At 42.1% G+C, this 13,817-nt stretch overlaps 1 protein-coding gene across 1 annotated transcript; it reads right to left on the bottom strand.

Annotated features, from left to right (window-relative positions):
* Nucleotides 1-500: 500 nt before the first annotated feature.
* Nucleotides 501-9,478, bottom strand: SPCS3 (signal peptidase complex subunit 3). Its single transcript, XM_072123624.1, has 5 exons — nucleotides 9,181-9,478; nucleotides 7,399-7,474; nucleotides 5,259-5,333; nucleotides 2,505-2,620; nucleotides 501-803 (listed from the first exon to the last, which is right to left on the bottom strand). The coding sequence occupies exons 1-5, from the start codon at nucleotides 9,321-9,323 to the stop codon at nucleotides 671-673; spliced, it is 543 nt and encodes a 180-aa protein (XP_071979725.1). The 5' UTR covers nucleotides 9,324-9,478; the 3' UTR covers nucleotides 501-670.
* Between the last annotated feature and the right edge of the window lie 4,339 nt (nucleotides 9,479-13,817).

Below are 13,817 nucleotides of genomic sequence, written 5' to 3' on the forward strand. Positions count from 1 at the left end.
CTGGAGGGGTGACATAAATGATGCAAAATAGTTGCACTAATGCCCATAAACCAAATCAATTCATACCCCTTCTCCAAGCAGAGAGTTCCTCAACTATACGACAACTGTATGATGTTAATGGTAATTCATTGAGGGATTTGACAAAGGTTTCCCCGTGTATAAAAAACACACCCGCCAGTAACTTGTACATCACGTTGGATAGTTTTATTTGAAAACAATGTCTGGACCGCTGACATTGTACTTGTACTTTCTTCCAATTGAGTATCCTAATAAAAAAACATTATACATTCATCACATTTATCCACCTAACATCAGGCTCAGCCATTATTAAACAAAAAAAAAAACCCAAGACAAACAAGGTTGCATTGCTCCGAACAGATTGGTGTAACCGCCTCGTTCCCGTATGGGACAAGACCAAGACCTGCGTAAAATAAAAAAATAAAAAGGTGTGGTTTTATATTGGTATGTACATAGGCGCTCTCACCTACACGGCGATCACATTTCCAAACCAATGGTTTATTGCCAAGTCTAGCTTTTTTTTTTTTTTTTACGTAAATAAAACACTTTTTTTTGTTTTGGTAGGAAAATTAGGCAGGAAATTTTTTTCCCCAAGATGTACAGGAACATATGGATATATAAAAAGATTCAACATAGGAAAGATTGCAATAATTTAATAGCTCATTGGGGTTTTGTAGGTTTCGGGGAATGGAATAGAAATGTGCCCTGATCCTGTGACTAGAGGCAGGATGCCGGCATTGGGGACCACGTTCCAGGACAGAGTGAGAGTGATGTTCCTGTTACCCCTGCAGAGAGAAAAGACAACATAATTACAAAGGGAAAAGAAAGAGCAAAACCACATTTGTAATAATGAATAGTCCCTACGTTATCATTGTATTTTTTATGTAATATGATTATTATTTTAGCTACTATGATTTGCATGGTTCTGTGAAAGCAGAATCACAGGTTTCCGGGAGCGAAGAGCAGCTACCACAGCTGCAGGTCAAAAGTGAGAGGGGATGGGTATACCCACAGTGAACCAGAGAGGGGAGAGTATAGCACTAGTGTCAGTTTTGGGGAGAGTATAGCATTAGTATCAGTTATGGGGAGAGTACAGCAGGCTGGGGCACATACAAGAGGTCTTGTGGATAGAGGATAATAATTGTACTTGGTAAGTGATGAGTTAGCGTACCGACATCTCATTTGCTTAAACCCTTTGTGGCCAAGGGTCACTGGCGCCTGAAAATGTGAACCAAGTGAATCTTTGCAGTTCTGCGATGCACTTCTTTAAATATCTCTGGAAACGCTTTATATACCAAAACCATTTTTACTTTTTTTTTTTCAGGACATGCGAGACTAATAAAATTACCCAAACAAACAAATACCTTTTTTTTTTTACTTTATAAAATTAGACAAATGGGTAAAACAATAAGAAATAAATATGCACAGCATTATTCCATCACCCTTTCCCCAAGTTCAGATAGAGAGGGTGCATGTACTTTTGGAATTCTGCATGGGGCATGTGCAAATAATATAGCAATGAAGTGGGCGGGGAAATAACCTGTCTTAACCCTGAGCCAATTCCTCTCAGTTATAAGCTGCCCTAGCCCCAATCTTATGAGAGAATATAAGAAAATTCTCAGCAAATCCATTGAGATTTCTACAAGCAAATATATTGAGTGCTATATGGTGCACATACAAGACTATATAGAGACCAGCAGCATTACATGGAGGAGTATAGAATAAGTATTTACATGAAGCACGTTGTGTGGCCTCTAACGGTTAAACACTACCCAGCTTTTATGATGGTGTCCAAAGACCAGAAGTGGGAGGGGCGGTGGCTGTAGCGGAGTATAGGACACTGCTTGAAGTACATAAAAAGTTCTGCGAATTAGATTGGGATGGAGGGAATTAAAGGGCAACTTGAACAGTTCTTGTCTCAGACACTTCTGATAAATTCTCCCCACTGACTTATCCTGCGGCTCCTGGCCAGATCCATAGCATGTCCCCACTACTCTCTGACCCTGTCTATACAAGCAGCATTGCTAATTCAGTGTCTAGACTGACGCATAAATGAGAGAACAGCGGGATCCAGATAGCAGACATTTTAGGGAATGGTTGTATGTGTTTAAACAGCGATGTGGCAACTTTGATTAGAAGGATATAAATATTTCCAAAGGAAGAAACAAAAAAAAAAAAAAAAGCAGGTTCACAATAATATAGCCATGTTAATGTCTATTTAGTATATCACCAGGTAATAATTGGCGGCTCGGCTCTGCAGCGTCTAATTAAAGAGCTCCGCTTTGAAGTCCCTCTGACATCCTGATCCTATACAGATCCCTCCCTTCTGTCACCACAAATCAATCACAAACCATTCCGGCGCCAAAGAGTAAACACACATCAGCTTTCCCCCTCATGTTTCACCTTATAAATTTTATCTCTTGCATTCGCTTCTTGAAAAAGAGCAATTTTTTAATAAAAACAATATATTTTTTCCAGATGCTTACTTCAAGCCGTTTCCATCGTCAAAGAAGAAATACTTTGATTTCATCTCTTTTAAAGACAACTTTGGGTTGTCTCCCCGGAGGATGATCTTGTCCCATAGCACAACCTGGTTCAAAGCCTAAAGTGAAATCAGAGATATTCAGAGGTAATAATTCATAGATTTTACCATACACACACGTTTGTACAGACAATGTTACACGCTGGACAAGCTATTACCAGCTGTCTTTAGGTTATGTACAGGAAAGGCTCGGAAGGCTTGTTCTTAAGTGGAATTTGTATGCAAGTTAAACAGATATAATAAAGAGGTGTTACTCCTGACAAAGTATTGATTGTTCCTTGTGACCAATTTTGGATTTTAAACATTTTGGGGTTGACAAGGAAACAAGGATGAGCAATAAAACTTCACTGTGGGCACCTTTTATTTGACTAGTGCAACCTGGAACTAAAGTTAGAGGACTTGTCACCCAGACCTGTAGGAGAAGCCGGAAGCATTGCATATATTGCGATGCGGTCGCACCGACAGCGGCTGCAGACTTTCCTCTTCACATTGCCGCCCGGCCGCACTGCACTAACAGCGGCTGTGGCAGGATTACACAGAGCGCCGAATAGCCCGGCAGCGATTACGCAATACATGCAATGCTGCCGGCTTCTCCTACAGGTCCCAGTTGACAGGGGCGTGCTGGGGGGGGGGGGGGGGCTGCCCCACTTATGAATAAGGCTGACCGCCTGGACACAAGATACGAGAATCTGACTTCTTACTTAGTAAATGGTCGTATTGGTTTAAATCAATTTACCACACATACATTTTTCTGGCTTCGGAGGAAGGGTCTGGCTTCGGAGGAAGGGTCTGGGAGAGGATTATGGGGGGGGGGGGTCATTTTCTGGGTGACAGGTTCTCTTTAAGTAGATTACCAGAATCCAGAGATCTTCCCCAGTGGTCACAGAGGTTTTGTAACTAGGGGTTGTCTGTAATTTGGGTGTTCTTAAAGTGAACCTGTCATCAGGAATGTAATTTTAGCTGGTGACAGGTTCCAATAGCCTAGTCTATGCAATCTGAATACCATCACTACATTATAAAACTTTATTTCACATTAGCTGGCTCCCTGTCAGCAGTGTGTGGAGAGTCTCGGGGTGGGGCAGCTGCAGCAGGTGTCTCCTCATTCTTCCTTTCCTTCACACCAGCCTATTCCCTCCACTACCTGCTCAATGCACAAATACAGGCAGAGGGGAGGAAACTGGATAAGCGTTTAGGAGGAAGAATGCACTAAAAGACCCAGACACAGGCATTTTTGACAGTGATGAAAAATTCCCCAGGATTGATCATAAGCATTAGTGGGGGTCTGGCACCAACACCCTACACCAATCAGTTGTTCCAACCTTTGGGCAGCAGAAGCAGACAGAAAAGTCTATTGTGGGTTACCCTCTTATCCTAAATGTAGCTCATTGGGACTGAAAAACCCCTTTAAAGAGTATTTTCCAATCTCAGGGATTAAAGTCTTCTAGATGCATGTCTCATCTCTGGATCCGCACCAAACTCTGGAATAGGGGTCCCCACAAGCCTTTTCTTGTAGCCATTAACAAAGCAAATCCAATAATGCCATTTGAACCTGCAATAAATGCACTATAGCCCTATTTCCTGAAGAAGTTGGTGAAACACGTTAGGGTGCTAACAGTGTTATGTTTTATACAGCAGATTTAGAACATGGAGATGGCGCTGTGGTGGAGATCCCCTACTTAAGGACACCCTACTTACAAATGACCCATATTTGAGAGTAAATTATGAAAATCTTATTCACACAGGGACGCAAAAAAACAAAAAAATATTGTCTGAATCTACAATTACAAAATATACCTGTTCTGACTTGCATACAAATTTAACTTAAGAACCAACCTAAAGAGCCTATCCAGTACATAACTTGGGGACTGCCTGTTTATGACATTCTTTGCCTTATCGAGCTGGTGGTCCGCTATTTAAGGTTTGTGGTAAATAAAATGAATGCAGAGCACTGTATATACTAGACACCTCTCCACTCCCAGTGGCCACAAGATTACCAAAGTCCCAGTGCCTATGAATCTATGAATTACGTGTCCAAAAAAAGTGGTTAATTCTGCTATACAAATACAAAAATTGGTATTTGCTTTTGTGTGATAGATTTTTATTTTAATTCATGTTATATTTTGATTACAGCATTTTAGCTCTGAGATCCTATTCAACTTTCAAAAAACAATATCAAGTTTTACCTCATCTACAGGATAAGGGTTAACTTGCTGATAGTGGAGGTCGCAGTGACTGAATATCATAGATCTATAAAAGATCTATAGCAGAATTATCAACTTCTACAGCTATGCTAACTATGGCTCCAGAGCCCCTCCATGCTGCAACTTCACACACTGTTACATTGTGCAAAATTAGTGGAAGACAGTATTTGGAGCTGCAGCACGCATAAAGTTGATCTTAGAAGGAATAACAAAAAAAAAAAAAAAAAAATTGGTGTACCTGTTCTTGTCATCTATGAGGGAACCATTTAAATCCATATACAAGTTACAAAACATATAAAACAAATGATTTCTCCAAAATGTACATGGCAATCTTTTGTGACTTGGCTACAAATCAAGCAGTAAAGATCTGAATGACAAGAGATTACATAGGTCAGTGTGGTATTGCCGCTGCAGTTGATGGTGTAGGATCCATCAGACACATAGAAACGTTATACGCCATATCTGCAGAAAATTCTGTGACGCTTCACGATACTCACGTTACTCTTTGTGGAGTACTCCGCCGATAGATATATGAACAACTGCTTGACGTTCCAGTCAAATATCGGTTGCAAATGTAGATTTATTATTAAGGAAAACTTTCCATAGCTTCTTTACTATTACTTTTCAGTATAGGCTATAAGCTTTATATACGTAAATATTACATAGGCACACACTATAATAAGTTCTCTTGCTCAAGGTGCAGGTTTTACAACTTCTGTATAACATCTTCTTTCTCAGATCACACAGGACATTCACGTGGATGGAAATATAGTTTCCTACCTGGATGGTGGTTAAAGGAAACCTACCATTTCAAATGGTAGGTGTAAGCTGTAAACAGTTTCGTTAGTGTTAAAACCGCGGTTTTAACACTTTTTAAACTTTATAGCAGAAACTGCTTCGGCGCTGCGTGCGCACGCGCGCGCCTACATAGGAAATGCCGCAGGCGTTGCGCGCGCACGGTCGCGCGCAGCGCCAAAGCAGCTTCTGCTATAAAGTTTAAAAAGTGTTAAAACAGCGATACCGCGGTTTATAACACTAACGAAACTAAGCACCGGCACCAGCTCACCCTGAGCTGGTGCTCGGTGTTTACAGCTTACACCGACCATTTGAAATGGTAGGTTTCCCTAAAGGACAATGATTTACTTCTAAGACAGCACCACACTTGTCGATGAGTGGTACTGGCATTGGGGGATGAGCTGCAATACCAGACACAGATGTGATATTCAGAAAAACTGTGTGAGCTATATAAATAAAGGAATTATTATTATTATTAAAACTAGCAAAAGCTGTTCTAAAATTTTGTCTGAAAAGGGTTTCCCTGACGCTGCTGGTGATCTACCCCAGGAGAGGTGATAACTGTCTGACACCCCTACTGATCATTAGGATGGGGTCCTGTGCGCCATATTAGGACGTCTCAACTGTCCCGATACACTGCAATCTCTATTGGACTAATGGTGATCACCAAGTGCATTGCTGCGCTATCCTGATCAAATGCTTAAAATGTGAAAGAGCGGCAGAGTCCGTGTATCCACTTATACTGATCCAAACAGCTGTGACAAACTCTGTGGACAGATTATGCATTCTTATGGCCACAATTGTCCATTAATGACATTACCTTTACATTATGAGGTTTTTTAGTCATTTTAGAAGCCGCGTTCATCTGGGAGAAGCAAGAATTACATTTGACAAACAAGGACAGTTATTCTTAGAATGGAGACAGAAATTCATCTCTTAAGTGTGTTGCTTATACTGTGTTGCACCAGTATAGCTTATTTGATTTAAATAAAATCCAAGCAGCAGTTACTTGGCACAGCCACTACACAAAGAGTGGAGCTGTTCTGCTTGGCCAATTCTCTTTGTTGATTCCAATGTTAGAGACCGCAATAATCAGCTGGGGATTCCATACATCAGCCCCCACTGATCTGATACGGGCCCTTCCATAATATAATTACCTACCATGCTGCATCTCAGTTTAATGTTCTTTACGCTAGAATAAATACACTACTTTTTCCTTACAGAAGCTCTGGCCCCTAAGGGACCCCTTTAAAGTGTTCATTGATAATAGCTTTAAAAGGGATTATATGAAGGTTGAAAAGAAAAACAACATCTTTCATCCAACAATATTGCCACAACTGTCGCATGTTTTTCAGTATCTGGACAGCCCCTTTAAAGTCTGTAGCTCTACATAGAGCACTTTCCAGATTATCTGAAGCTAGTATCACTGAACGGACAAGCCAAGTTCAGCTCAGGAAATTCTGAGTTCATCTGACCAATAAGAGAACAAGCAAAGAGGCTGTTCCTGACACAAGTATCGTCAGTAATCTAGGCTGTGTCCTGACAAAATAGAACTGGAAATTTGACAAACAACCCACCATGGAAACAAAAAAAAAAAGTGTAAAAAATCCTGGTATCTGGTGACTGCAACATCACCATTACTGTAAACTAATGTCAATGTCCCAGTGAGAGTTTGTCCCTCAGAGCAAATTTTGGGGGTGCTGAGTAAACATAACTTTGGGATTTTGTGCCCGTAGGACTTGTTATCATATGAGGTTATTCAATAGACAGAAATAGCATGAAGCACACATCACCACTCTACATATGTATACCACCACCTGGAGATACACAGGAAGAAAGGATATCTGCATTTATATCAAATATGAGGAATCCCAGGTCGCTCTTTTCTCTGGGGCCTGTGAAATCTTCAACATTCTCTCTGCAAGACAAGGAATTAACATTCATTACAGATCGTGGATGTGACAAGATTAGATATATTATTGAACACATTACAAAGGATACAATGGTCCTACATTAAAAACATAAAAACAATCAATCAATGGAACACAAGCTAAGGACATCATCACAGAATCCATGGGGGTCTGGCGATTCTGCCCTGTTCTAACCACAAGTAGGTAGATCTGACCATTGGGACCACCACTAATCAAAAAGGGGGGGCTTTTGGGTCCCATAATTAAAGGCAGGGCTGTGGAGTCAGTAAGCCAAACCTCCGATACTAACTCCAAATCAGACTTCACAGTCCTATTTTCCTACTCACTGTACAATGCTAAACTAAAAGGAGGAACAGGGGTGCACAAGCTGCACCAACAGGCCACATGCAGCACTGCTGTGAGTGTGATAGAGCTATATAGCATTCTCTGGATCCTGACAAATGGCAGCATTAAAGGGTTACAGGACCTTGTAGTTACACAGGCAGCATGTGATCAGCCACAGGTCCTGAAGGCTTTATTCATTTTGGGGCAGGTGGGTGAGAGAAAGAGCCGTGCAGAGGCTCTGCTCTCTGATCGTGCAACATGCTTTGTTAGTGCTTTACCTGATCTCCATTAAAGGGTTTTTTCCCCAGGAAACAAGTTAGGCCCTATCCACAGGATACACTGCGCTCTGCAATCTCCATCAACTCCATAGAGATGAATGAAGCAGAACGAAGATGCACAGCTGTCTGCTTCACTCATCTTGGATACCAACTGGTACCTCTATTGGAGCCCATTAAATCCCCCATTTTGTGGGGATCTCAGAAATCGTTATAATACAAGAAAGAAAGACAAGCAACATATAGTCAGCATGGAACTGACGCAATTCAGAATTTACACTGCGTTTTGGATGAAAAATGTGCAGCACTGAGAGTGGCCAAATCCCACGTACACATTGATGATTAAATATACAAGGAGGCTCATCTATACAGTGGAGCTGAAGAATGCTGTACCATGTTTGTATGTTATCCTCTATACACAGGATAGGAAACAAAAGCATATGTGAGTGGTAAGGGTCGCATTGCCGGGACCTCCAAAAATCTGGAGGGGTCCAATTCTCACTAATGAGTGGTGTGGCAAAATGAGCAGCCATCCAACCACTCCAATCTCAAATTATGGGAATGTTGGAAGCTGCCGAGCACATGGTGTAGTGTACAGGAAAGGCATTATAGGCAGTAGTGGTGCTCTGTTCTAGACACAAGTATAAAGCTAATAGAAGCGTTACCATTCTACCATCATACAATGTGTGGCTTCACTGTCCAGCTGTCAGGGTTTCATAACAAAGGAACAGCACAACACAGTAATGTGATAAGAGCCCACGCTCCTCCATGAAATGCCCTCTGCCCCTTCTCAGATCTTTATGCCCTGTGTCCAGCGATCTCCATTACTACAAGGCACTGGTTGGGGGTCCATGAGCCGTGCTGCCCATGTCATGTGTGCACCACCCTCCATACACATAGGGGCTCACATGATGCCAGAGGGTCCCAGCTGTCAGCCTCCAGTCACTATTCCTCCAGCCTAGAGGTATGAGCCCTGTATATTATGTAATATGCACATCACCCTATGCACAGTGACAACCTCCTGGGGTACATTGTATTCCGCATTGAAGCATATGGCAGGACAAGGCGCCCCCAGAGGCAGGGGCAGTACTCACAGCGTCACTCTGGAGACGTGTATATTGACAGGCACCACTCGGTCCTTGAATGCAGTGGTGATGAAACAGCCGAAAGTGAGAGCGGCCATAACACTCAGGGAGAAGGCGAAGAGGGAGTTGGCCCTGGACAGTACGGTGTTCATGGTGCAGAGGACGGACCGTGCAACTCTCCTGTCAGCGGGGAAACAGCCGCGACTTCTTCAGCTAAGAGACAGGAAGCCGGGATAACGCTGAGCTGTCTGTATGAGCCCAGCGACTCGCCGTACAGAGCCACTTCCGGGTCAGAAAGCCACCACACAGGAAGAGAGGAAGCCAGTGCGTGTAAGAGACGTGGGAATCACGTTATCGCTCCCGAGCGGCCATTTTTGTTACTGGCACTCATTGTATTTGCGAGCTCATTGTAATAATATGGCGGTTCTGGCTTCAAGTAGTTAACTTTTGTGATGGAGTAAGAGGGACACAGAATGCTAAAAAAAAACCCTGTGGACCCCATATGTAATAGTAATAATACTCTCTAAAGTGGCATATGGACATATAATTCCCCTTCCTTCCTGTTGCAACCTTCACAAATAATGCCCCTCCTTCATTTTGAACCCACAAAATGATGTGCCCTGTTTCTGTAGCCCCCACTGATGCCTACAGGAAAGTCTTGAGTGTGGGACATGCCCCCTAAATCCTGGACTGTCCTACTGGATCCTGGACAGTTTTGAGGGTATGCGGAAGTATTTATCAGATGTAACATTAACCACATTGGGGCTAATTTACTAAGGGTCCGCGGATGCACTTTTGTCGGACTTTCCGACTATTTCGGGTTTTGGACAGCTGTGACAGGATTGTTTCACGCGCAACCAGATTGTAGCGCAGCAGCGCTGGCTTTGATGTGACAGAAATCGGGGGGCGGGCCGTCGGACGATCCGACAAATTAACTTTCAAATTGTGTCGCAAGCCCAAGCACTTACATGCACCACGAAAAAGATGGTGAGCTCTGTTGGACCTGAGCGGGGAAGTGACACATGCAGGATTTCAGGCGCACAATCTTAGTGAATCGCAGCACAGTGCATTATCGTCCGACAATGCACTTTATGTGAACTCCTCCGTATGGTAAAATAAATGTGCCCCACTGTACTCAGTGTCGTCGCCAGTACCCAGCATGCAGGGGCAAGCGCAAGGGCATTCCTGCCGGGGGGGGGCCATTAACGGCCGCATCTCAGTCAGCAGCTGGAGGAGTTGTGCATAATGAATCCATGAGGGGACTATATATAATATTTAATGAATCTATGGGGCAGGCTGAATATAATGAATACATTTGGAGGGGCTATATATAATAAATAAATATTTGGGGGCTTTATAAAATGACCCCACAAATGTGAGGCTGTATATAATTATAGCACTGAATGGCCTCTATATAATTAATCGATGAGGAGGCTATATACACTCACCGGCCACTTTATTAGGTACACCATGCTAGTAACGGGTTGGACCCCCTTTTGCCTTCAGAACTGCCTCAATTCTTCATGGCATAGATTCAACAAGGTGCTGGAAGCATTCCTCAGAGATTTTGGTCCATATTGACATGATGGCATCACACAGTTGCCGCAGATTTGTCGGCTGCACATCCATGATGCGAATCTCCTGTTCCACCACATCCCAAAGATGCTCTATTGGATTGAGATCTGGTGACTGTGGAGGCCATTTGAGTACAGTGACCTCATTGTCATGTTCAAGAAACCAGTCTGAGATGATTCCAGCTTTATGACATGGCGCATTATCCTGCTGAAAGTAGCCATCAGCCTGAACCGTTGATACAAGGCAGGATGGATCCATGCTTTCATGTTGTTGACGCCAAATTCTGACCCTACCATCCGAATGTCGCAGCAGAAATCGAGACTCATCAGACCAGGCAACATTTTTCCAATCTTCTACTGTCCAATTTCGATGAGCTTGTGCAAATTGTAGCCTCAGTTTCCTGTTCTTAGCTGAAAGGAGTGGCACCCGGTGTGGTCTTCTGCTGCTGTAGCCCATCTGCCTCAAAGTTCGACGTACTGTGCGTTCAGAGATGCTCTTCTGCCTACCTTGATTGTAACGGGTGGCGATTTGAGTCACTGTTGCCTTTCTATCAGCTCGAACCAGTCTGCCCATTCTCCTCTGACCTCTGGCATCAACAAGGCATTTCCGCCCACAGAACTGCCGCTCACTGGATGTTTTTTCTTTTTCGGACCATTCTCTGTAAACCCTAGAGATGGTTGTGCATGAAAATCCCAGTAGATCAGCAGTTTCTGAAATACTCAGACCAGCCCTTCTGGCACCAACAACCATGCGACGTTCAAAGGCACTCAAATCACCTTTCTTCCCCATAATGATGCTCGGTTTGAACTGCAGGAGATTGTCTTGACCATGTCTACATGCCTAAAGCACTGAGTTGCCGCCATGTGATTGGCTGATTAGAAATTAATTGTTAACGAGCAGTTGGACAGGTGTACCTAATAAAGTGGCCGGTGAGTGTATAATACAACCATGAGGAGGGTGGAAATAATGACACCACATAAGTTTCCTACAAAGGGGCCCACTGAGGCTCTGTTGCCCAGGACTTGCCTATGAGGGCTTGTTTTCTAAGTAAGAAATTGTCCTTCCTAGTGACAGTAGTTAATATTCAATGCTGTGTATTAGGAAGCTGGAAAAAAAATTTGAATGCAATTGTAGAAAATCACATCTCCACCATTTTCTTGTATACACTGTTCTTACAGCTTTCACTGTGAGCTCCAATTGATACCGCTCATAAATTCTTCGGGTTGGTATGATCATGGGGATACCAAATTTGAATAGATTTTCTAATGTTTTAATAGATTTTAAAAAACTAAAACCTTTTGCACAAAAAAAAAAGTTCTTCATTTTGCCCTATTCTGATGATAATAACATTTCATACTTTGGTGTATAAGGTATCATTTTTTCCGGGACAATATTTGTCAGCGATTTTCGGTAACGGGATCCGGTACTGTGAATAACTGTTTTTATATATTGATAGATCGGGATTTTTACCTAACATACATGTTTATTTATTTTATTTGTGTTCTAAGGAAAGGGGAGTGATTTGAATTACCGGGATTACAGTTTTTCTTTAATTTTTTTTATTTTTAATTTACTACTTATTTAGTTCCCCTTGCAAGGAGGTCTGATCGCTCATGCAATATACTGGCACACAACTGTATTGCAATATAATGGGAATATACAGGTCTTTTACTAAAGCCTTCCTCCAGAATGGAAATATAAATGTTTTTCACAGTCACAGCAGCTGATTAGCAACCAGGGATTGTTTAAAACAGAGGTCCCCTTAATTGTTCAAATCACTCTTATTATTTATAAGTCTCCTATCTTATGGCAGATATTGCTCAAGGACTATTAGGGAGGTAGGCTGCATTGGTGCTTAGGAGGCTGCCGCTGACCCAGCATAAAACACTTTCTCACCCTGTACTCACCCCTTTGCAAAGCTATGGATTTGACTGAAGAAACTTGTCAGTCAGAAGCAAACAGTGGGATAACATCGGTTTACTTCATAGGAGGTCATTTTACTTCTGGGATTCTTTATTCATCATCATCATTTAATTCCTATGCTCAGGTCTATTCCAACTAAACTTCAGAAGGTTCCAGAAGTCTCTTAGAAGTGAGTGGAGTGTATTTCAAAGCCCCATCCTGTGCTCTATTGACTTTTATAAAATTCCAGTTGGGTGAAACCCGGAAGTCAATTTATGGAGCAGGTTAGGACTATTGTGGTCCAACATTCTGCAAATCGCAGGGGGTCAGAGCCCTTACAATTATGACTTTATCCCCACTATCTCAAGAAAGTATTTACTGACATATACAAATGTTCTAAATATAGAGCTTTTTCTATGTTTCATGTCTATAGCTTCTGTTCTACTATGAATTCTTTCAGCAAATTTTATGTTCAATGATAGAAAATGTTAAAGGATTACAAAATAATAAATGGATGAGCCAATCAACATCAAAAATGTTTTAATCACAGTATTCTACCTGGTGACAGGGAAGCCTTTTACTTACTTTATAGGTAAAGACATATTTACATATGCACAATAATAAACATATTTTATAGACTCTCTATATATTTATGGATGTCACAAATACATCGGTAGATATCCACTTTAAAGGGAATCTGTAACCATGTTATGTGATGTTGGGCTATGCCCACATAGCCCCCCCCCCCTTTTCTTTTTACTGCACAGCTGTTCCTACCCTCCCAAAACTTCAAAAATATGGTAATTAGATTGAAATGCTTTGGGGTGTCAGCAGAGGCGCCACATCTCAATGGACCTAGAAGAGACATAGCTGAAGGAGTGAAACAGTAGGATTTGTAGAAAAGGGAGTTGTCATTGATGTAGAGTCCTGGGGGCTTTGCTACTGCCCCTGAAATACTTCAGCCTCATTTGCATATGTCTTAAGGCAAGTTTTAGTATGAAAAGAACAGCTGAGCAATAAAAACAAAGGTATGGGTGACGTGTGGGCATTGCCCTGCATGAGATAGTAAATCGTGGTGATGGATTCCCTGTAAGTCACCTGAGATGAACATTACCATTCTTTAATTAGGAAGGAACACGCTGCGAGTAGTGTGACCATCAAAGTCACAC

The sequence above is a fragment of the Engystomops pustulosus genome, chromosome 1 (assembly GCF_040894005.1).
Source record: "Engystomops pustulosus chromosome 1, aEngPut4.maternal, whole genome shotgun sequence".
NCBI classification, from domain to species: Eukaryota; Metazoa; Chordata; class Amphibia; order Anura; family Leptodactylidae; genus Engystomops; species Engystomops pustulosus.